Raw genomic sequence first — 23,831 nt, 5'->3', positions numbered from 1 at the left:
CTGGTAAGCCTCCGATTTATCTTGGTGGTGGACTTTCTATCCATATTTTCTTCACCCTGTTTCCAGCACCAAGTCACTTTTGTGTTGGAACAATCGATATTGAACTTTACTTTGAACAATTATCCATATATGTTTACATTGTCTTTTTGCGGACTTTAAAACACTTTTGTCCTTCATCAATGAGGGCTTCACATGTTTTCAGCTTATTTGCACGTATTATTAGCGCTACACTTTTTTTTGTTTTTGGATCAGTCTATCAACTAAATTTTCTATCATGGAGATACCACTCTGCATTTTATTATTTTATTTATTATAGCATATGGACTATTTTGTTTCTCAATACCACTCACTGGGTGTGCAATACTTATGAATGTGTTGTTGCATTACTTTGCGACACTATTTACCTGTTTAACTTATATTTGGTAGATCTGTTTTATAAGACTGCTTTATTGCTTTGTAAATTGTCACTGAATCCAGGGTTCAATCTTCTCTATGCTTTATATGTAAATTTAAAAAAAATGCTTTGGAAACTACAGTTTTCTTTAAGTGCTTGACTTATAAGAGAAGTATGGGTTTGGCTTTTTCTGGCTATTTATACTTACCTAGGTGGATTCAGCATTAGACTGATGCTGCAGCTGTTCCCCGCAGTCTCTGCACAGAGAACTGAGCCATCGAACACCGCCAATGGCTTGGTTCTCACTCCTCCCCGAGTAGAGCGATGCTGCCCGTCAGTCAGCATCGCTCCTGCTCTGTTCCCCTACGCTAACTGGATTGCTGAGCGCAGAGACTGGCATCATTCAAGGCAGCTGGTGGATCCAGACTTCTGAAGTCAGGAAAAGGCGCTGCCTCGCCTGATTGCAGCGACGTCAGCGGAGAGTGGACTTCAGACCGCTCTCAGCTAAAAACGAGTCACAGGAGTGCAAAACAAATTGCACTCCGGTGACCCAAAGGAGAAGCCCAGCCTGAAAAGCTCAGGCTGGACTTCTCCTTTAAGCTGGCCATACATGGATTGAAATTTGTCTGGTTCAGCAGGGACCAGCCAAATTTCGATCCATGTAGGGAGACACGGTGGTTGTAAAATTCGATCTACTGACTGACTTCTGTACAACCAGCCTGTCAGATTTTCCCTGCTCAATCAGCACAGCAGGCTATAGCCGGAAGCGCTGATCAAGTATGGTAGGAAGTCTACCTGCTGACAGAATATAACAGCACAGCGGGCGGATTACCCCATCCACCCCGAATGTATGGATGGAGGAATTGGGTCCGTTTTTTTCATTCAATCCCTGGCTGAATGAAAAAACTGACTAATGTATGGGCCTTATGCTAACAAAAAAGCAAAATATGTCCAAGTTACATAAGCATCTATTGCACTTATTAATCAACAGTTAAAGGGCTGTCGACTTATGTTTTCTAATGTTCATTGCTATTTAACCTGTAAGCACAACTTCTCTCTGTCCCATTTCTATGTTTTCAGATCTCTCTTACTCGACTCTTTACATTCCAGTTTGTGTGCTGCTTGTTCAAGATCCCTAACAATCACATCTACATCTTCTCTTGATGTCTCCCGACCCACACTCAAACGAACAGCGCCACGCGCGGATTCTCTGGGTACTCCACTGCTCAGCAGTACATGGGAAGGACTGCAGGAAAAAGTTTTAGATGTGACATGTAAGTGTATTTTCAATGTAATGCCCACTACAAAATGACAGATCCACCTGAAACACTAAAATACTAATATATTACACAAGTGGAAAGCTGGTCAATGACCAAAACTGTTGATCAGTCATTACCTTTCTTAGAAAACTGTGCTTGATGCATAAAAAAAAGTAGATAAAGTTGAGTCTCCCATGGCATCCAAACTCCAGCTGATTTTTCTAGAACAGGTTAGGAAATTAAGGAAGGAATCCGACTAGTTCTATGGGAAAATTGGGCACTTTGGGTTACGCCGTCGTATCCCTGTTTCTATCTATGCGGCTGATTCATAGAATCAGTTCCGCATAGATATCCCTAAGATCCGACATGTGTAATTGTTTTACACTGTCGGATCTTAGGATGCAGTACCAAGGCCGCCGCTGGGGGCATTTCTCATCGTAAACCAGCGTCGGGTATGCAAATTAGCACTTACGGAGATCCACAAAGGTTTTTCCCTTCGTGAAGTCGCCGTAAGTGTTAGTTTGCCGTCGCAAAGATAGGGCTGCTTTTACAAAGTGTAAAGTTAGTACACCATGTAAAAGTATACCCGTTTTTCCCGCGTCGCTGTCAATTTCCCGCATCTCTTTTTTACCGGTCGCGATTCACAAAACTCGGCGCAACGTAACGTAACGCAAAGCACGTCGGGAAAATAGCGTCGGGAGCATGCGCAGTACGTCCGGCGCGGGAGCGCGACTAATTTAAATGGGACTCGCCCCATTTAAATTGGCCAGCCTTGCGCCGGACTGATTTAGGATACACCGCCGCAAATTTCCAGGTAAGTGCTTTGTGGATCGGGCACTAACTTGGGCAATTTGCGACGGTGTAACTTAAATCACAAAAGTTACGTTGCGCCCGCTGGTTGTGGATCTGGCCCATTATTTTCAGATATTTCAATATACAAAATAAGGACACATAAAAGAAAAACTAGGGTCAAGTAAAACATTTGAATACTGCTTTAAAATTAGCTATTTTTATTGTTTAAAGCAGAACTAAACCCATTGATTTAACAGTTTCAAAAACCAGTTACGTTCCCAGCATGTCGGTTATGCTGTTACATTTTCTTGTACAAAGTGTCAAACCATTAAATGGTTGGTGTCATAACTGATAACATGTGCAGCACCATGGTAGCTACCAATCAAACAGAGGCCAAGATGGCAGCCTTCTTGGCTATAAAGCATAAGGTTTAGTTCCACTTTAAATACAGACTATTGCTTTTTACTGGCAAAGCCAATTTTAACTACAAAATGCCCAAACTAATCAATAAAGCACACCACCAACAGCTTCTTTTGATGTTCAAATGATGTTGGTAGGTTGCCTCGATCCATTAGGTTGTTTTTGTAAATTAAAAGTGGTTGAAATGTCCGTGTGTGTGTGGCCAGCACTGGATGTATTTCTTGCATAGGGACAGACTCAAACAGTCCAGCATCTGACGAACTGAAAAATGTTTATCATGCTGACAGGAGAGCCTAAATGGGTCAAAGCAAGAGAAACTCATTTTGCACTATGGCCGAATAGCTTTTCTTTTCCCTTTTTCTTGGTTTAGACTAGCTCAGCTATACCATGTCACACACAGGTTCAATTCTTCCACCCTTGTTATGAGATAGAGATTATGGAAGCCCATAAACACATCATTTTTCCCAAAAATGGTTTTCAACTTTCTGACAATACACTGAGGTAATGTTACAGTTTAGAAATAAATAGCACTTAAAACATATCTCTAGGAAGATCGTTTTTTGTTTTGTATAGCTTGGGTCAGAGTTAGAGTCGGTTCACACTAGGGCGACACGACTTCCAGCGCGACTTTCAGAGGCAACTCCTACACGACTTGAACATGAACCACAGGGCGATCTGGGGAGATTTACAACACGACTTGAAGTCGTCTCCAGGACAGGAGACTTTCCAGTGGCCAATAAAACAACAATCAGCTCTGGGAGGGGGAGGGAGGGGGGCAGGAGAGGTTTGCCTGAGAAATGTATGTTATCTTCCTGGAAAGTCGCTTCAGTTAAGACAGTGATCTGACTTCTGAGGTGATTTCCATTGAAATCAATGGGTACAAATCGCCTACAAGTCGGATTGAAGTAGTACAGGAACCTTTTCTGAAGTAGGATCGCCTTGAGTCGTGTGTATTAACACCACTCCCATTCACTTCCATTGTTTTTCTCTACAGCGTGACTTGGGACGACTTGAGGCGACATGAAGTCGGATCGCAGGTCGCCCCAGTTTGAACCGGCTCTTAGACTCTCTGTAAACTGTTTCATGTGGTCTGTATCCCCACTGAGGTGGTTAACCACTCTATTCGTATTAGTGACTGTTGTCAAAGAGAAAGAAAATGAGGGGAAATTAAACATTTATGAATTGTCCCCAAATAAGGGGCAATTTTCTAATAGAGAAATCTATGTCTAAGATTACAATAGGTTTCTCTGTCCAAAGCAAGCCATAGATAAGTAGTTTTTTTTTATGTTCAACCAGAGGGATGGGGGAATCCTCCCCATAGTGTCATTGTATTCTGACAGTAGGGTGGCTTCTCTGCTGTCAGAATACACTTATCAGAGCTGCAGACTATAGCCTGCAGTGCAGATTAAAGGGACATTTTCCAACAGGCTGGTTGAACAGAAGTTGATCGACATATTGACTTCTGTTCAACCACAGTACCCATACATGGATCAAATGTCAGCTAATCCCTGCTGAAGTGGTCGATTTTATGATGCATGCATGGCTTAAGGAGGGAATTCTCCACACTTTGGAAGATTTACTGTAACCTCCTGTTAAATCTCTCGGACAGAAAGTGAAGAGAAATGTCCCCAACAGCAAACAGATGGCAATTAAATAGCCTGGCAGGGTCTTGGGTACGATTAACTGTTTATTTTAGGTGCAGCTAGCCGCACACCCTAAACTGTGCTTGCTGGGAATTATTGACAATATCCCAGAGGAGGATCCCGTTAGGCTGGGGATAGCAAGAGCTCTTTTCCAGGCTAGGAAACGTATTCTGCTGCACTGGAAGTCGGAGGAATCCCCCACAGTGAGGGAATGGTGGAATCACATGGGGGACACTTTTAGATTAGAGAAGTACATATATCTACATAGAGGGAGTGTGAAAAAATGTCAAAAAAAATTGGGGCACGCTGGTTGGAGGTTCCGGGTCTGGCCCCGGTTGATCTGATTATGGACTGTCTGCTAGTCATGGGTGTGGGAGGGAAAATGGCACCCGGGCTGATCCCCCCTCATGGAGATCTTTTGCTCTGGGGTGGGTTTCCTGTGTTCAAAAGTTTTTGTTATTCTACCGTGGTTTGGTTACAACTACTGTATATTTCTATTTTAGTCCAGGGGTATGTGCGATATACCCTCTTTGATGCATTGTCAGAATTACACTACCGGGGTGGCTGCTGTACGAGATTAAGTGTCCTTGCTTAGAAGGTGTACTTTGCCTGAGTGTACACAAATGTATGTACTGTACTGTGTGATTTTCTGTATATCTGTTGTTCTCTCAATAAATGTCTATTTGATTTAAAAAAAAATAACCTGGGTTTTAACCCTCCCCAATGCTATCCAAAACTAAAAAAAAAAAAGTTTTGGCTTATATACACTAACAGAATTCCTCTTTACCTGTCTCCCCGGTCTGAGTGACAAGCTGCTCCAACACTTGCCTGAAGAGTATGACAATGGGCCAGCCATTCACATCCTGCAAGAAAAATACGATAAAGAACTGGGTCACACAAATAGAAGAACTGTCCACGCCAAAGGCTTGTTCACATGTATGTCGATTATAAAGGATGAAGCAATTCTCATTAACGCTCCTACAGCATTTATGATGTGTTTACGGAAAAAGCTTCATAAACGTTTGATAAATGCCCATGAAATTATTGCTTTTCTAGTGTGGAGTGCTTAAAGTGTAAGTTCACCTTTACAGAAAATCTGTAAGGTGAACTTACACTGGACCCCCTTCCCATTGCACCCAGTCCCGCTAATCTGGAGTCCGGCAATCCCCCACACTGACAGATCGTATAGCTGCAGTACCGGTCCGGGGGATTTAAAATCCTACGGCTTTCTCTCCTCTTCGTCTGTGGTGACAGGACGGGCAATGCAGGTTCTGATTGGTCGGCGCCACCCACGTGACGGCACCACCCACATGACGGCGCCGACCAATTAGAATGCTCCAAAACTTACCTACTTATGAGGTACATTTTGGGAATTAAGCTGCAGGGGATTTTCTAAGCCCCGGACCTGTGAGGCTGCAACCCAATGTATCCTAGTAGGTGATCGGCGCGCTCCAGGTTAGCGGGACTGGGAGGTGAGGAGGAGGTCCTGTGTAAGTTCACCTTACAGATTTTTCTGTAAAGTTGAACTTACCCTTCAACCACTTCAGCCCCGGAAGGATTTACCCCCTTAATGACCAGGCCATTTTTTGCGATACCGCACTGTGTTGATTTAACTGACAATTGCGCGGTCATGCAACGTTGTACACAAACACATTTTTTTCCCCACAAATAGAGCTTTCTTTTGGCGGCATTTGATCACCTCTGGAGGTTTAATTTTTTTACTGTATAAAAGTGGAGTTCCACCCATAAATATAACATTACATCAGTAGTTTTAAAAAAAATGCCATTAGTCCTTTACAACATTTTTTTTTTTTTTTTTAGATGCCTTCAAAGTGTTGTTGCTAGGCAGAATAGTTAATCTTCCCACTTCTCCAGTGACATGCAACACTGTGATTATAATCAATGACAAAGAGAAAGTGTGACTACAATCTAAAGGATTGTCATACAAAATTACACTTCTCCGTATGGGTTATAAATAATAAGCCTAAAATGACTAGCATTTGTTTAAAGAAAAAGACCAATAAAATTGCTTCAAGTGTAACATTTTCTAGTCTATGCAGTGCACAACTGTGCATAATAACGATAATGAATGAACAAAAGATACAAAAATATTTACCTAGGACAGAAGGCTTCAGCAGTGACACGTTGCATGTGTTAGGAAGGCGTTTTGTACCAGGGAAGTGAGAGTTAAATCGGATCCTGTCACCAAATACAGCCTAGAAATATATTTACATAAGAACGTAAAGTCTAATGCTAGGGAATTCATAAACTGTAAAAAACAAAAATATAAATATGTTAGAATATCAGTAGGTGGATATAGATAGGTGGCTACCACCCCTGCCTTGCAATGCTAAGGTCCCGAGTTTACTTCCACACAGGAAACACTATTTGCATGCAAAGAATTTTTGCATGAGGTTCCTCTGTTCTGATTTGTTACCAATGGCTATATACAGTGAGGAAAAAGGGAAAATTTATTATCAATACTTACCGTAATTTTCCTTTCCTGATGGACTCCATGGCAGCCTACGTGTGGGTTAACCCCGCCTCCTCTCCAATGCTATAGGACCCCATACCCATAAAAGTCAGCTCACCTATCAGTACTGTGTTCCGTAACTAGCCGACTCTTGGACCCCTTATTAACCTTTAGGGTGGGAACTCCGTCTGCCATGGAGTCCATCAGGAAAGGAAAATTACGGTAAGTATTGATAATAAATTTTCCCTTTTCCTGACTGACTCCATGGCAGCCTACGTGTGGGAAATAACTAGCCAAACCACACGGGTGGGTATGATGAACAGAAAAAAAATTAAATTTGACCAGTCAACCAACAGGATTTACAAATACAAAATCACAGAAGATAGCGAAGCAGGCTCACTACAAAAGTGACATAAGGTCTTAATGGAGGCCATAGGGCCGTTTCACAGATAACATCTGGAGCAATGTGCTGGACTGCTGCCCATTAAACCACCATACTCCTGGTGGAAAGTGCCTTCACTGGCTCCGGAGGAGCCAAGCCCTCGACTCTACAAGCTTGTTGGATGGACTGAACGATTCAGGCCGCAATCATTCTTGACAGAGGCTCAGCCTCCCTAAATACCTAATTCATGCCCATTTCCTTAGAGCTCATGAGAATGAAAAAACAAACTTAAAGCGCACCCAAACCGGACAGGGGTGCAGAACTGACCCTCGAGGAAAAAAGAATCCAGCCTGAGAGGATGAGGCACCTGATCCCAAAAGCTGAGCTAGCTCAGGAGGGAAAATAAAATCAAAGCTTGTGCGGCCAATAAGGAGCTACTACCATCACTTAGATCGCTTCCGCATGAGGTCTTTTTAGGAACGTGAGGATGAATGCGAGTGGTCAGAAGGCGTATGCCCTTTTGGAACCCAATCGATTTGTCAGGACATCCATACCGGAGGCCTTAACTGTACGGCCCTGAGTGAAATCCCTCTTAAGCTTGAAGTTGTCAGTGAAGAGAATAGATCCACTTCGGAATTGACTTCCCAGGTACAGGATCCACTTGAATGTCTGCACATGAATAGACCACTTGTTGGTGTTTAACCAAATACGCGTTAGGAAGTCCGCTTGGACAATCTGGGCTCCGGGGATGCAAGCCGCTGAAATGCTGGACAGGTTCTTCTGGTCCCAAGACAGAATGGGCTTGACCTCCCCCCGAGTGCTCCCTAAAACTCTTCATATAGGAGATCGCTGTGGTGTCGACCATTCTTAATGAAACTGACTCCCCCTTATGGAGACGGGAGAAGGACTGAAGGGCACCCTAAGCTGCCTGAGGCTCCAGAACGATCTAGCCCGGGATGAGAAGAAGCATAGCCAATTTGTCTTGGAGCAGGATCCATTCTGCAGAGGGCTCTCAAACCGGAACTGCTGGCATAAGTCGTGACCATGACCCATGAGATGGGGCAATTACGCCGGTTTAGAACTGAAGCCACCAGAAGAGGTTGCCCCTCATCCTCGATACGTGAAATAGGTTGACTGTTGCCCCTTGGTTTCCGTTGCTGTCGACAACCTAGCTGGAAAGAAGGGCGTACGTCTGCAGGGACCACTTGACCATAGGGATCGTGAAGCCCATTGGGGCGATCATTTTTGATACCATGAGGTCTTCAGCCATGAAGAGAAATTAAATTCTCCTCTGGAAAAAACGAGATCTTCCCCACTGGGAGTGGGATGGTGCCTTCCACTATAGAAAAAACAAAGCTGGGCTCCAAAGTACAGCGGGCGCTGGACTAGTTCTAGGTGGCTCTTTCACTGATCTAGGAGCCATCCACAGCTGGCCAAGGTGGAGACTACCTTCTCCCTGTGAACCAGCAGCTACCCTTTGTCTTGGGACAGCAACAGGAGGTTGAAGTAGTGAAAGGACGTACGTTCTGATGAGAGCCACTATGGCCAGATGAATTCTAGAGAAGACTTGGGTGGGGTTGACAGCCCAAAAGGAAGGAAGATGAAATGTAGATGTTATCGTCCAACTTGCAACCGGAGGTATTTGAGAAACTCCTTCGCCACCAGAACATGGAGGTAAGTATTTTAAGACGATTAAGAATAGCCAGACGAGGTCTACATTTGACCCTTCATACTACATATACTTGTTTAGGTAAGCTAAGACTGTCACTGGTCGCCATAAACCTTTTCTCTTGTGCTACGAGAGAGGGGGGGGGGGTATACCCCCTGGGAATTTCCGTCCCTTGGGACATGTACCGCTGCTCCCTGCGACTTCAACGATTTAAGTCCACACAGATGTGCCAGAAGTTCCAGCCAGGCCTTTAAGGGTGAGCTTCTCCCGAGCGTTCAGAACCTTCCATACTAGAAACTCTTCCGATCAAACAGACGCCTAACCTTGGGGAAGACGTAAGTATAAGGCCCACTAGCCGTGACCGAGGCTTGAGTATGGAGACATATGTTCTCTGTCCAGGTTTCCAAAGCCTTAGCCATAGCTGTTAGCGCCAGGTCAGGTCAACAGCCATCCCATAGATTCTTGGGTCTTGGCTTATTCTTCTCTCCAGCCCGTCCTGAAGGACGCAGGATCTTCTAAAAGAATGGTAACCCATTTAGCCAACCGTATTAATCAGGGGAGGGCTGGCAGCCTTCGGCCTGGGGGGCAAGTCCAGTCAAGTGGCCCATTGGTGGTTCAAGTGGCCCATTGAACCACCGAATCAGCTCACCATTCATTTATCCATGTGATCCGCTGTGTCCAATCATGGATCACAAGTGTCGTTTATCGCCTCTCCTTGCCTCACACTGACAGAGTGTGAGGAGAGGAGAACCGATCAGTGGCACCTCTTCGCAGGGGAGACCCGTACAGGTGAAAAAGGGCACTGATCATCAGTGCAGCCCCAACAGTGCCCAGCAAGTGATGCCATTCTGTGCCCATCGGAGACACCAATCAGTGCTGCCTTTCAGTGCTTGCCCACCATCAGTGCCACCTATCTGTGCGGCATATTAGTGCCTCCACATCAGTGCCAACTAATCAGTGCCGCCTCATCAGTGAAGGAGAAAAATTACTTATTTACAAAAAAAATAAAAAATAAAATTTTTGGTATTTTTTCATTTTTTAAAGCAAAAAAAAAAAGACGATCAAATGATGGATTGCATGAGGGAATATGTACCAAATGTTTTTTTTTTTTTTACATTGGAGGATGAGCAGGTGTATGAAGGGTTTGACTGTTGTATATTTAGGGGAGGGGTAGGTTGCATGGTGATGGTTGCAACCAGGCTGTAAAGGGTGGTGACAATAAAAGAGGGGAGTACACAGTGTATAATGCAGTGTGTGATGGGTGTATACAAGGTAGGACAGGGTGTGATGGGGGGTCATAGCTGTAAGAAGGTGTGAAGTGTGATGGGTAGTGAGAGGTGCAAGAGTTCTTATGTGAATGGTGTATGCAGAGTATAGTAGGGTGGGATCTGTGGTGAGAGGTGTTGGTAGTGTGGGGTGTGATTGGTATATGCAGAGTATAATAGGGTATAATGGGGAGCGTTGGGTGTAGGGTTGACACCTCATGCCTTTAAACCCAAACACACATGAATTACACAGGTTCTGTGGCTGATTAAGGTGGTAATTAAACTCACTTGGTGCCTTATCTGCATCAAATTAGACTCGGAACCTGTGTAATTAACATGTGTTCGGGTTTAAGGGGATGAGGTGGCAACCCTAGATGGGTGGTGTCAGGGCTCTGCAGGGAGTGGATAGCTGTGCATTAGTCGTCTGTAGTTGAGCAGGTGTAATGGATATGTGCAGGGTATGAGGAGTACACACAGGGTATGGTGACTAGGGATGAACTCCGGTGTGTTCACACACTCCACGTGCAGAGCCCACCAGGAAGTTGGCACCGCGCTGCGCTAATCACAGGCAGGGAGACATTTCCCGATCTCTGCAGCCGAGCATCGGGATAATGTCTCCCTGCCTGTGATTAGCGCAGCGCGGTGCCAACTTCCTGGCGGACTCTGCACGTGGGCTGTGCGAACACACTGGAGCTCATCCTTAATGGTGACATATAATGCAGTGTACATTGGCCTGAAGGGTAATAGAGAGAGGTGTGATGATGGTGACCAATGCAGGGTGTATGTGGGTGAATGCAGGATGGGTGAATGCAGGATGGGTGAATGCAGGGTGGGTGTATGTGGGTGAATGCAGGGTGGGTGTATGTGGGTGAATGCAGGATGGGTGTATGTGGGTGAATGCAGGATGGGTGTATGTGGGTGTATGCAGGATGGGTGTATGTGGGTGAATGCAGGGTGGGTGTATGTGGGTGAATGCAGGATGGGTGAATGCAGGGTGGGTGAATGTGGGATGGGTAAATGTGGGTGAATGCAGGGTGGGTGAATGTGGGTGATTGCAGGATGGGTGTATGTGGGTGAATGCAGGATGGGTGAATGCAGGGTGGGTGAATGTGGGTGAATGCAGGATGGGTGAATGTGGGTGAATGCAGGATGGGTGAATGCAGGGTGGGTGTACGCAGGGTGGGTGAGTGCAGGGTGGGTGAATGTGGGTGTATGCAGGGTGGGTGTATGTGGATTAATGCAGGATGGGTGAATGTGGGTGAATGCAGGATGGGTGAATGTGGGTGTACGCAGGGTGGGTGTACGTGGGTGAATGTGGTTGAATGCAGGATGGGTGAATGAAGGGTGGGTGTATGAAGGGTGGGTGTATGCAGAATGGGTGAATGTGGATGAATGCAGGATGGGTGAATGTGGGTGAATGCAGGGTGGCCGAATGTGGGTGTACGGAGGGTGGGTGTATGTGGGTGAATGGAGGATGGGTGAGTGCATGTGGCTGAAAGCAGGGTGGGTGAATGCAGGATGGGTGTATGTGGATGAATGTGGGTGTACGCAGGGTGGGTGAATGTGCGTGAATGCAGGGTGGGTGTACGCAGGGTGGGTGAATGTGGGTGTATGCAGGGTGGGTGTATGTGGATGAATGCAGGATGGGTGAATGTGGGTGTACGCAGGGTGGGTGAATGAAGGGTGGGTGTATGAGGGTGAATGCAGGATGGGTGAGTGCATGTGGCTAAAAGCAGGGTGGGTGAATGCAGGGTGGGTGAATGCAGGGTGGGTGTACGCAGGGTGGGTAAACGCAGGGTGGGTAAACGCAGGGTGGGTGTATGTGGGTGAATGCAGGGTGGGTGAATGCAGGGTGGGCGAATGCAGGGTGGACGAGTGCAGGGTGGGTGAATGGAGGATGGGTGAGTGCATGTGGCTGAAAGCAGGGTGGGTGAATGTGGGTGTATGCAGGGTGGGTGAATGTAGGGTGGGTGAATGTGGGTGTATGTGGATGAATGCAGGATGGGTGAATGTGAGTGTACGCAGGGTGGGTAAATGAAGGGTGGGTGTATGTGGGTGAATGCAGGATGGGTGAGTGCATGTGGCTAAAAGCAGGGTGGGTGAATGTGGTTGAATGCAGGGTGGGTGAATGCAGGGTGGGTGTATGAAGGGTGGGTGTATGCAGAATGGGTGAATGTGGATGAATGCAGGATGGGTGAATGTGGGTGAATGCAGGGTGTACGGAGGGTGGGTGTATGTGGGTGAATGGAGGATGGGTGAGTGCATGTGGCTGAAAGCAGGGTGGGTGAATGCAGGATGGGTGTATGTGGATGAATGTGGGTGTACGCAGGGTGGGTGAAGGTGGGTGAATGCAGGGTGGGTGTATGTGGGTGAATGCAGGGTGGGTGAGTGCATGTGGCTAAAAGCAGGGTGGGTGAATGCAGGGTGGGTGAATGCAGGGTGGGTGTACGCAGGGTGGGTGAATGCAGGGTGGGTAAACGCAGGGTGGGTGTATGTGGGTGAATGCAGGGTGGGTGAATGCAGGGTGGGCGAATGCAGGGTGGACGAGTGCAGGGTGGGTGAATGGAGGATGGGTGAGTGCATGTGGCTGAAAGCAGGGTGGGTGAATGTGGGTGTATGCAGGGTGGGTGAATGTGGGTGAATGCAGGGTGGGTGAATGTGGGTGTATGTGGATGAATGCAGGATGGGTGAATGTGAGTGTACGCAGGGTGGGTAAATGAAGGGTGGGTGTATGTGGGTGAATGCAGGATGGGTGAGTGCATGTGGCTAAAAGCAGGGTGGGTGAATGTGGTTGAATGCAGGGTGGGTGAATGCAGGGTGGGTGTATGAAGGGTGGGTGTATGCAGAATGGGTGAATGTGGATGAATGCAGGATGGGTGAATGTGGGTGAATGCAGGGTGTACGGAGGGTGGGTGTATGTGGGTGAATGGAGGATGGGTGAGTGCATGTGGCTGAAAGCAGGGTGGGTGAATGCAGGATGGGTGTATGTGGATGAATGTGGGTGTACGCAGGGTGGGTGAATGTGGGTGAATGCAGGGTGGGTGTATGTGGGTGAATGCAGGGTGGGTGAGTGCATGTGGCTAAAAGCAGGGTGGGTGAATGCAGGGTGGGTGAATGCAGGGTGGGTGTACGCAGGGTGGGTGAATGCAGGGTGGGTAAACGCAGGGTGGGTGTATGTGGGTGAATGCAGGGTGGGTGAATGCAGGGTGGGCGAATGCAGGGTGGACGAGTGCAGGGTGGGTGAATGGAGGATGGGTGAGTGCATGTGGCTGAAAGCAGGGTGGGTGAATGTGGGTGTATGCAGGGTGGGTGAATGTGGGTGAATGCAGGGTGGGTGAATGTGGGTGTATGTGGATGAATGCAGGATGGGTGAATGTGAGTGTACGCAGGGTGGGTAAATGAAGGGTGGGTGTATGTGGGTGAATGCAGGATGGGTGAGTGCATGTGGCTAAAAGCAGGGTGGGTGAATGTGGTTGAATGCAGGGTGGGTGAATGCAGGGTGGGTGTATGAAGGGTGGGTGTATGCAGAATGGGTGAATGTGGATGAATGCAGGATGGGTGAATGTGGGTGAATGCAGGGTGGCCGAATGTGGGTGTACGGAGGGTGGGTGTATGTGGGTGAATGGAGGATGGGTGAGTGCATGTGGCTGAAAGCAGGGTGGGTGAATGCAGGATGGGTGTATGTGGATGAATGTGGGTGTACGCAGGGTGGGTGAATGTGGGTGAATGCAGGGTGGGTGTATGTGGGTGAATGCAGGGTGGGTGTATGTGGGTGAATGCAGGGTGGGTGAACGCAGGGTGAATGCAGGGTGGGTGAATGCAGGGTGAATGCAGGATGGGTGGGTGAATGCAGGATGGGTGGGTGAATGCAGGATGGGTGGGTGAATGCAGGATGGGTGGATGAATGCAGGGTGGATGAATGCAGGGTGGGTGAATGCAGGGTGGGTGGGTGAATGCAGGGTGGGTAAATGCAGGATGGGTGGATGAATGCAGGGTGGATGAATGCAGGGTGGGTGAATGCAGGGTGGGTGAATGCATTGAATGCAGGGTGGGTGAATGCAGGTTGTGGTAGTAGTTAGGTTACACTTACCAGCTCCTCTGGGGTTGTTCTCTCTCTCGACAGCAGCAGCACAGCACATGTCTCTCCCGCAGGTTGCCATCTTCCAGCCCCGTCAGACAGCAGCCTGTCACATGAGTCAAGCAGCCTGAGCCTTCTCCCCAAGAGCCCCGTCCCTGTGTACCATCCGAAGCCCCGCCCACCACGGGTCACATGACACTGACAGCCAATAACGGTGTGATCTCCAGCCATTGAGCGGCGTGCGCGGGACTCGGGAGCAAATCTGTACTGCACTGCAGGGTCCGCGGCCGACGGACTATTCTAATCTATTGCAGGCACAGCCGGACATGCGCAGTTCAGAGCTGGCAGTACAGCGGCCTTTTTTACAGGGAATCAGAGCGGCCCGGGAGGAAAGTGCCACTTTGCATCCCGGCCCAGCCCGCCCCTGGTATTAATGCTGCAACTATGGGGGGAGTGTTCCCAGAGACTTCACTTCTTCTGTCATGAAGGGGTATACTCTGGAAATGTTTTTTTTTTTTTAATGAAGCAGTTTTCATGTCCACCATAGTCCACTCCGATGATATCCTTTAACTCCGTAAGAATCTTAAAGAACCTCTTCGCTTAGCCGGGGGTGGAAGGGTCCGCCCACCTAAGGGTCTCCTTAACCATCCTGACTAGTGGGGGAGCCAAAGAGCCATCAAGGCCGCTGACACTTTACATCACCTTCCAGCTCGCTGACCGAAGAATCCGGAGAAGCAGCGTAGGGCTGTAAGGATCCAAATCCTTTGGGCCGCATCAGCCAAGGAGCCATGTAGAATGGTGGACTGGCTCCGTGTGTGGGATGTATCCCATTTCTTTAGGGATTGATCTACCACATATTTCACCAGAGACTTTTCATACTTCATAGTTTCCAGTCTCTATTTCCCTCAACCGCCTGGGCATCACATTGGTCACATAAGGACTTACCCTCCGGGACTCGTGTCCCATATCCCCAGCAGGCTCTGCGTTCAGAGCGACTGTCACGGCAGTGGGTAAGGTGAATGGAGGAGGAATGGAGCGTCTCCTCTATTTGGAGGAGGAATGCCACGTCTCCTCTAGTTGGAGGAGGAATGCCACGTCTCCTCTAGTTGGAGGAGGAATGCCACGTCTCCTCTAGTTGGAGGAGGAATGCCACGTCTCCTCTAGTTGGAAGAGGAATGCCACATCTCCTCTAGTTGGAGGAGGAATGCCACGTCTCCTCTAGTTGGAGGAGGAATGCCACGTCTCCTCTAGTTGGAGGAGGAATGCTACGTCTCCTTCCAGTTGCAGGAGGAATGCTACATCTCCTTCCAGTTGCAGGAGGAATGCTACATCTCCTTCCAGTTGCAGGAGGAATGCTGCATCTCCTAGATGTAGGAGGAATGCTGCGTCTCCTAGATGCAGGAGGAATGCGACCTCTCCTAGTTGCAGGAGGAATGCGACTTCTCCTCTGTCGGAGGAGGAATGCGACTTCTCTCGTCGGAGGACGAATGTGACTTCTCCTCTCGTCGGAGGAGGAATGAAACGTCTCCTCTAGTTGCAGGAGGAATGCGACTTCTCCAGTTGCAGGAGGAATGCAACTTCTCCAGTTGCAGGAGGAATGCGACTTCTCCAGTTGCAGGAGGAATGCGACTTCTCCAGTTGCAGGAGGAATGCGACTTCTCCAGTTGCAGGAGGAATGCGACTTCTCCAGTTGCAGGAGGAATGCGACTTCTCCAGTTGCAGGAGGAATGCGACTTCTCCAGCTGCAGGAGGAATGCGACTTCTCCAGCTGCAGGAGGAATGCGACTTCTCCAGCTGCAGGAGGAATGCGACTTCTCCAGCTGCAGGAGGAATGCGACTTCACCTCCAGTTGCAGGAGGAATGCGACTTCTCCTCTTCTGTCTAGACGGCGAATCTCCTCTAGATCTAGACAATAAATGGAGAAAGTTGTGGTCTGGCAAGGTCTCGGACAACCTGGACCACAAATTGCTGGTCCGATCTTTTGAAAGAGCTGCGAAAGAAAGATTGGGGGGTGGGGACACCAAACGCAATCTCAAACCCTTGAGAATGCAACCTCAGCCCCCTCCCCTTGCATGCACCTACCCAGTGCGCAAGGGCTGGCTGCAAAAAGGCAGTGACCTGTCCATAACCTCTGGACAGGACGTCAGCAAAAAATACATACAGTCTGCGGATGGCCCATAAATGCTACCCAGAGCAGGGAAGCCAACCAGAAGAAAAAACATCTATTTATTATTATTTTTTGTTTTTTATATTATCAAAAATATACATATACTTTTTTTTTTTTTTTTTGTTTAACATATAGTGCATCCTGGTGCAGACTCAGCTTGGGGGAAGCCACCGCTCACTGTCTGAGGAAAATTCTCGCACTGACAGGAGGCAGACCTTCGAATCCCCGGCCTGGTGACGTCACCGCCCCCTCCACCTCGCGCCTACGCCGTGAAGACAGCGTAACGGCACCTGCGCGGTCGCCGGACCACCTGCCACTGCGTGAACACGAGAGCCAGGCCTCACTATCACAGAGGCCCCGCACATGCGCAGAGCGGCGGCAGCGCCCATGACCCGGAAGTACCGTGGCACCCTGGAACGCAAATGCATTCCATGCGCCGTGAGGGGACACAGAGGTACTGGAGAGTACCAGAAAATAAAGGGAAACAAACAAACAAATAGACACAGAGGCGACTGCCATGGAGGAAGTGAAAAAGGTTCAGACCTTGCCAGCCGTTGATGCGTCCACCTTCAGGCATACCGTGGCAACCTCCATTCCATCACTGGGGTATATATTTTTGGAAGTGCAGTTGTTCACCTTTTTCCTTTCAAGCTTTGTTTCCATGCATTGCCTGAACCCAGGCTTCTGAGAGGACACTGATTGCTTAGTGCACTCAGCTGGAGCGGCAGATCCCTTCTTCTCTATGGAGTGTATACTGCCAAAGAAATGCACAGGCCAACTCGTAGCTCAGCCCTGAGCTGTACCGCATGGATGATATGCCAAAAATTCGGGAAATATTCCAAACGGACGCCAGCAGGAACAAACGTGATGTAGGTCCATGAGGAGGACAAAAAAGGAACACAGTACTGATAGGTGAGCTGACTTTTATGGGTATGGGGTCCTATAGCATTGGAGAGGAGGCGGGATTAACCCACACGTAGGCTGCCATGGAGTCAGTCAGGAAATAAGTATTTGAACACCCTGCTATTTTGCAAGTTCTCCCACTTGGAAATCATGGAGGGGTCTGAAATTGTCATCGTAGGTACATGTCCACTGTGAGAGACATAATCAAACATTTTTTTTCAAGAAATCACAATTTATGATTTTTTAACTATTTATTTGTATGATACAGCTGCAAATAAGTATTTGAACACCTGTCTATCAGCTAGAATTCTGACCCTCAAAGACCTGTTAGTCTGCCTTTAAAATGTCCACCTCCACTCCATTTATTATCCTAAATTAGATGCACCTGTTTGAGGTCATTAGCTGCATAAAGACACCTGTCCACCCCATACAATCAGTAAGAATCCAACTACTAACATGGCCAAGACCAAAGAGCTGTCCAAAGACACTAGAGACAAAATTGTACACCTCCACAAGGCTGGAAAGGGCTACGGGGAAATTGCCAAGCAGCTTGGTGAAAAAAGGCTGGGACCACCGTTTCCAAGGTTACTGTTGGTAATACACTAAGACGTCATGGTTTGAAATTATGCATGGCACGGAAGGTTCCCCTGCTTAAACCAGCACATGTCAAGGCCCGTCTTAAGTTTGCCAATGACCATTTGGATGATCCAGAGGAGTCATGGGAGAAAGTCATGTGGTCAGATGAGACCAAAATAGAACTTTTTGGTCATAATTCCACTAACCGTGTTTGGAGAAAGAAGAATGATGAGTACCATCCCAAGAACACCACCCCTACTGTGAAGCATGGGGGTGGTAGCATCATGCTTTGGGGGTGTTTTTCTGCACATGGGACAGGGCGACTGCACTGTATTAAGGAGAGGATGACCGGGGCCATGTATTGCGAGATTTTGGGCAACAACCTCCTTCCCTCAGTTAGAGCTTTGAAGATGGGTCCAGGCTGGGTCTTCCAACATGACAATGACCCGGAGCACACAGCCAGGATAACCAAGGAGTGGCCCTGTAAGAAGCATATCAAGGTTCTGGCGTGGCCTAGCCAGGCTCCAGACCTAAACCCAATAGAGAATCTTTGGAGGGAGCTCAAACTCTGTGTTTCTCGGCGACAGCCCAGAAACCTGACTGATCTAGAGAAGATCTGTGTGGAGGAGTGGGCCAAAATCCCTCCTCCAGTGTGTGCAAACCTGGTGAAAAACTACAAGAAACGTTTGACCTCTGTAATTGCAAACAAAGGCTACTGTACCAAATATTAACATTGATTTTCTCAGGTGTTCAAATACTTATTTGCAGCTGTATCATACAAATAAATAGTTTAAAAAAATCATACATTGTGATTTCTGGATTTTTTTTTTGATTATGTCTCTCACAGTGGACATGCACCTACGATAACAATTTCAGACCCCTCCATGATTTCCAAGTGAGAGAACTTGCAAAATAGCAGGGTGTTCAAATACTTATTTTCATCACTGTATGCGCTATAAACTAATGGTTCTAGATACACGGATGTCCACAAGGGCAAAAAAGAATGATTTGATTGACTAAACCCAATTATCTATAATCAGAGACAGCTAGTTGTTGGGTTTTGTGTTGCACATGAGGATGTGTAAATACCTAATGTTATAAGAAGACAATGCTGTATTTCACGGTACAGTAAAACCTCGGTTTGCGAGCATAATTTGTTCCAGAAACATGCTTGTAATCCAAAGCACTTGTATATCAAAGCATTTTTTTTACTGGGTAAAAAAGAGAAGAGAGGCACCTCTAAGGTCTCGTACACACGATAGGATAGCCAGAGGACAACGGTCTGAAGGACTGTTTTCATCGGTCAAAACCGATCGTGTGTGGGCCCCATAGGTTATTTAACCTTCGGTTAAAAAATAGGAACTTGCTTTAAAATTTAACCGATGGACACCTAACTGATAGGTCAAAACCGATCGTTAGTATGCAAAACCATCGGTTAAAAACCTGCGCATGCTCAGAATCAAGTCGACGCATGCTTGGAAGCATTGAACTTCGTTTTTTTCAGCACGTCGTTGTGTTTTACGTAACCGCGTTCAGACACGATCGGTTATTTAACCTATGGTGTGTAGGCACGACGGACCTTTAGTCAGCTTCATAGGTTAACCTAGGACAACGGTCCTTCAGACCGTTGTCCTCAGGTTAACCTATTGTGTGTGTGAGGCCTAAGTGTAGTAATAAGTTGCTAAATGTTGTACCTTCATTAAATGTAACCATATTACTACACAAGAGGCTCCGCTCTTCTTTTTTATACTCATATGTGACATGACGCTACTCTTATATCAAGACATTGCATGTATATAAAGGCAAAATGTATTAAAACATTTTGCTTGTCTTGCAAAACACTCTCAAAACAAGTTACTCTTAAACCAAGGTTTTACTGTACTAAAAGGTACGATTTTTAGTTCCTTTTATACCACCTCTTGGCAACTTTAAATGGTCACTGTGACCTTAACAGTTGCACTACTCCTGGGCTCATATACCCTAAATCATTGAGCCAGTTAAAACCTAAAACCTAAAAAAATATTGCACCGATGAGGACTAAGAGGTCTAAAATAGATGCTTTTTGTTTGTTGTATAGAGCTCTTCACTAAATGCTTTAGACAGAATTCAGAGATCAGAGAGATCACCACATCAGATCCAGAGAGAAAGTCAAATACTCACTCTACATGGATGATGTGAAGGTACTCTGCGCTGACCAGCATTCCTTTGGCTCCTTAGTCCAGACCTGAAAGAATTCGGATGAGCTTCATGGGCAAAAGTCAACTGTGGGAAGTCAGAGGCCATGCTTTTTGAAGAGTGGTTCCTGCCTTCCACTGCGTTCATCCCCTTCAACATCAGAGCAGATTTAATCAAAATCTAGTTTGGAGCTGAGGGCGCAGCCCTGAAGTCTTGGAAGGACAGACTGACCCCCCCCATTCCAGGTCAATACCTGAAAGGCCATCTTCCTGGATGGTGTTTTACTTCATCTGGGACTCCAGGATATACAGATTTAAGCGGGTAGTCAAATTCAAAGGGTTTCTTAAAGGCGGTAATGGTGTACTCGACATCTCCACAGAGCAGAGGGTGTTTTTTGCTTGCAACTGCATCTGCAGGACTTTGATCGACAAGATTATTACTCTGGTGGCAACTCCACATCCCGTTTTTTCCCCTGCCACTTTGAAAGACCCTTGGATAGGACACATGGGACTGCTTCATTCCCTATAATTGGGACACTCCCTGGTATTAATTTAAATTATAACAAGGAGTAGTGGTTGTAAGGAGTAATGCCCAACTTGTGGAAGCCAAAGACTATCTACAAGTTGATCAGAGACAAGGACATTGGGGAGTCTGTTCCTGGCCTACCTCTAGCCATTTGCAAGGTGGTCTGGAGGAGTGTTACTTCAAATAGACTCACCAACAGGCACAAAGATCTAGCATAGATGACAATCAGAGGTGGGTTGCCACTAAGGATATTTATGCATGCCAGAAACCCCTGCAGATGCAGGCACACCCCCTTTGTATCATGCACAAAGAAACTGCTTTGCATGTTTTCTGGGAGTGCCCCTTTGCACAGGACCTGTTGAAGACCCTGGAACCAGAACTCAAAGACTTTGTGCCACAAACAGCCGTCATCCATCTTGGGGTGCTGAACATACTATTTTGTGGTGCATTTGCACAAAAGGACACTGATAAGGGTTGCGAAGCATGTGTTGCTTTAAGGATGTTTTGCGCTGCACCAGAAAACTCTTTATCCTTTAGAGGGACAGGATGATGACTGTTGCAGACTGGTCCATAGTCTGCTCAGAGACTATACCCTTCTAGACTTTACAGAGAAAGAGTACATATAAAGAAGATTTCCCCTTCCTCCACTGTCCCATAAGTGTCTTTGCCCTTCAAAAAAGGTTCACGCCTGTGAACTCTCCCCCCTCATCCCTCTTTCCTATCCCCCCATCCCACCCGTTGCTTGTTGAAATGTTTTGAACTGCCTGCTTTTGTTGTGGTGAAATGTGGGACGTGCAGGGCAGGGTCTATTTCTGACATTGATGACACTAGGGTTTATTGGTGGTGCCTTAGTGGGCCACATAATGCTTACGGAGTAAAGTGGCATCATGCATGATGTGCTGGTTCATAGAACTTTGATCCACACACACACAAGATGTTAGGCATCATACCGCTGAGTGAATGTAACTTATTTAAGTGACTGGAACTGTATTGTAGTGTGGTGTATTTATGCACTACATTGCAGTACTAGGTGGAATGTACCACAATTAAACACTTTTTTTTTTAAATATGTTATATATATATATATATATATATATATATATATATATATATATATATTACACACACACACACACACACTGTACAGTGGGGAAAATAATTATTCCCTGCAGATTTTGTAAGTTTGCCCACTTGCAAAAAATGTAGGGTCTATCATTTTTAGCACACAAAATATTCTCCTGCGCTCTGGTGGTTTCTGCTATAGGGCAACGTAATCCAATTTCATGGCAAAGTCTAATGCCCCGTACACACGATCACTTTTTGTCATGAATTTTTTTTTAATTTTTCATCATGGAAAAAAACGAAATTTTTCCAACTTCATCATTTAAAATGATGTTGCCCACACACCATTGTTTGTGAAAAATGATGAACAAAGCGACGGCACTCTAAAGGGGAAGTTCTATTCGCCTTGAGGCTGCTTTTAGCTGGTTACTTGTTAGTAAAAGACGATTCGTGCTTTTTTGTTGGTTACAGCGTGATGAATGTGCTTACTCCATTATGAATAGTAGTTTTACCTCCCGTCTCATAACTTGCTTCTGGGCATGTGCGGGTTTAAAACGATGTGAAGCCCACACACGATCATTTTAAATGACGTTTTTCAAAATGTCATTTTATTTCATCACAAAAAACGACCGTGTGTACGCGGCATAAGATCTTGCAGCCCTCCTCAGAATCATGGGAATTCATAGAAAATAAAAGAAAACGGAGGGCGCACTGACCTAGTGTATTACCGTTTAAAAGAATTTTATTAAATAAATTAAAACAATAGTCATACTCACAAAAGGAGTTATGGACAGCGCTTATCAGTGAATACAACTGGTACACAGCATCGACAAACGAACACAGTGACAGCATGGATCAGATGGTATCGGACCGGCAATATGGCTAATGCGTTACAGAGGCGAGCCTCCTTCATCAGAGCCTTGGTGGTCCGTAGTTACCCCCTCATAAAAGAGACCTCAGATATATATACCTATTATTTTCATCATAGGTGTATTTTAAATGATAGAGACAGAATATCAACCAAAAATACAGAAAAAAAAAACACATGATAAATGTTATTAATTGAGTTGCAGTTCAGTGAGTAAAACAAGTATTTGATTCCCAAGCAAAACATGACTTGGTACTTGGTGGAGAAACCCTTATTGGCATGCACAGAGGTAAGATGTTTCTTGTAGTTGGTTACCAGCTTTGCACACATCTCGGGAGGGATTTTGGTCCACTCTTCTTTACAGATGTTCTCTAAATCCTTAAGGTTTCTTGGCTGTCACCTGGCAACTTGAAGTTTCAGCTCCCTCTACAAAATTTCCAATGGGACTAAGGTCTGGAGACTGGCTAGGCCACTCCATGACCTTTATGTGCTTTTTCTTGAGCCACTCCTTTGTTGCCTTGGCGGTATGTTTTGAGTCATAGTCATGCTGGAAGATCCAGCATGACATCCACGACCCATCTTCAGTGTTCTGGCTGAGGGAAGAAGGTTCTCATCTAAGATTTTACAATATATGGCCCCATCCATTGGCCTCTCAATGCGGCAAAGTCAGCCTGTACCTTTTGCAGAGAAACAAAACCAAAGCATAATGTTTCCAACTCTGTGCTTGATTGAAGGGATGATGTTCTTAGGGTCACAGTCAACATTCAACATTTTAATTCCTCCAAACACAGCGCTTTCTCCCAATTCTTCTCTGAATCATTTAGATGTTCATTGGCAAACTTCAGACTAAGGATGAGCTCCGGGGTGTTCGCACAGTCCACGTGCAGAGCCCGCCAGGAAGTCGGCACCGTGCTGCACTAATCACAGGCAGGGAGACATTGTCCCGATGCTCAGCTGCAGAGATCGGGGAAATGTCTCCCTGCCTGTGATTAGCGCAGCGCAGTGCCGACTTCCTGGTGGGCTCTACATGTGGCCTGTGCAAACACGCCAGAGCTCATCCTTACTTTAGACGAACCTGTACATGTGCCTTCTTGAGGAGGGGGACCTTGTGGGTGCTGCAGGATTTCAAGCTACGGCGGCATATTGTGTTGCCAATGGTTTGTTTGTTGACTGTTGTCCC

The 23,831-nt window shown here is 46.6% G+C and overlaps 1 protein-coding gene across 1 annotated transcript in view; it reads right to left on the bottom strand.

Annotated features, from left to right (window-relative positions):
• Window positions 1-983: 983 nt before the first annotated feature.
• The window catches only part of SCLY (selenocysteine lyase), an 84,892-nt gene continuing 62,044 nt past the window's right edge, over window positions 984-23,831 (bottom strand). Inside the window, exons 11-13 of the mRNA XM_040348951.1 lie at window positions 6,625-6,724; window positions 5,296-5,371; window positions 984-1,640 (exon numbers count right to left, since the gene is read on the bottom strand). Of these exons, the coding sequence (XP_040204885.1) occupies window positions 1,463-1,640; window positions 5,296-5,371; window positions 6,625-6,724 (354 nt within the window). The 3' untranslated portion in view covers window positions 984-1,462. The remainder of the gene's footprint in view (window positions 1,641-5,295; window positions 5,372-6,624; window positions 6,725-23,831) is intronic.

The sequence above is a fragment of the Rana temporaria genome, chromosome 4 (genome assembly GCF_905171775.1).
Source record: "Rana temporaria chromosome 4, aRanTem1.1, whole genome shotgun sequence".
Classification (NCBI taxonomy): Eukaryota; Metazoa; Chordata; class Amphibia; order Anura; family Ranidae; genus Rana; species Rana temporaria.
The sequence above is the reverse complement of the archived record's forward strand: the minus strand, read 5'-3'. Positions and strand labels throughout refer to the sequence as shown.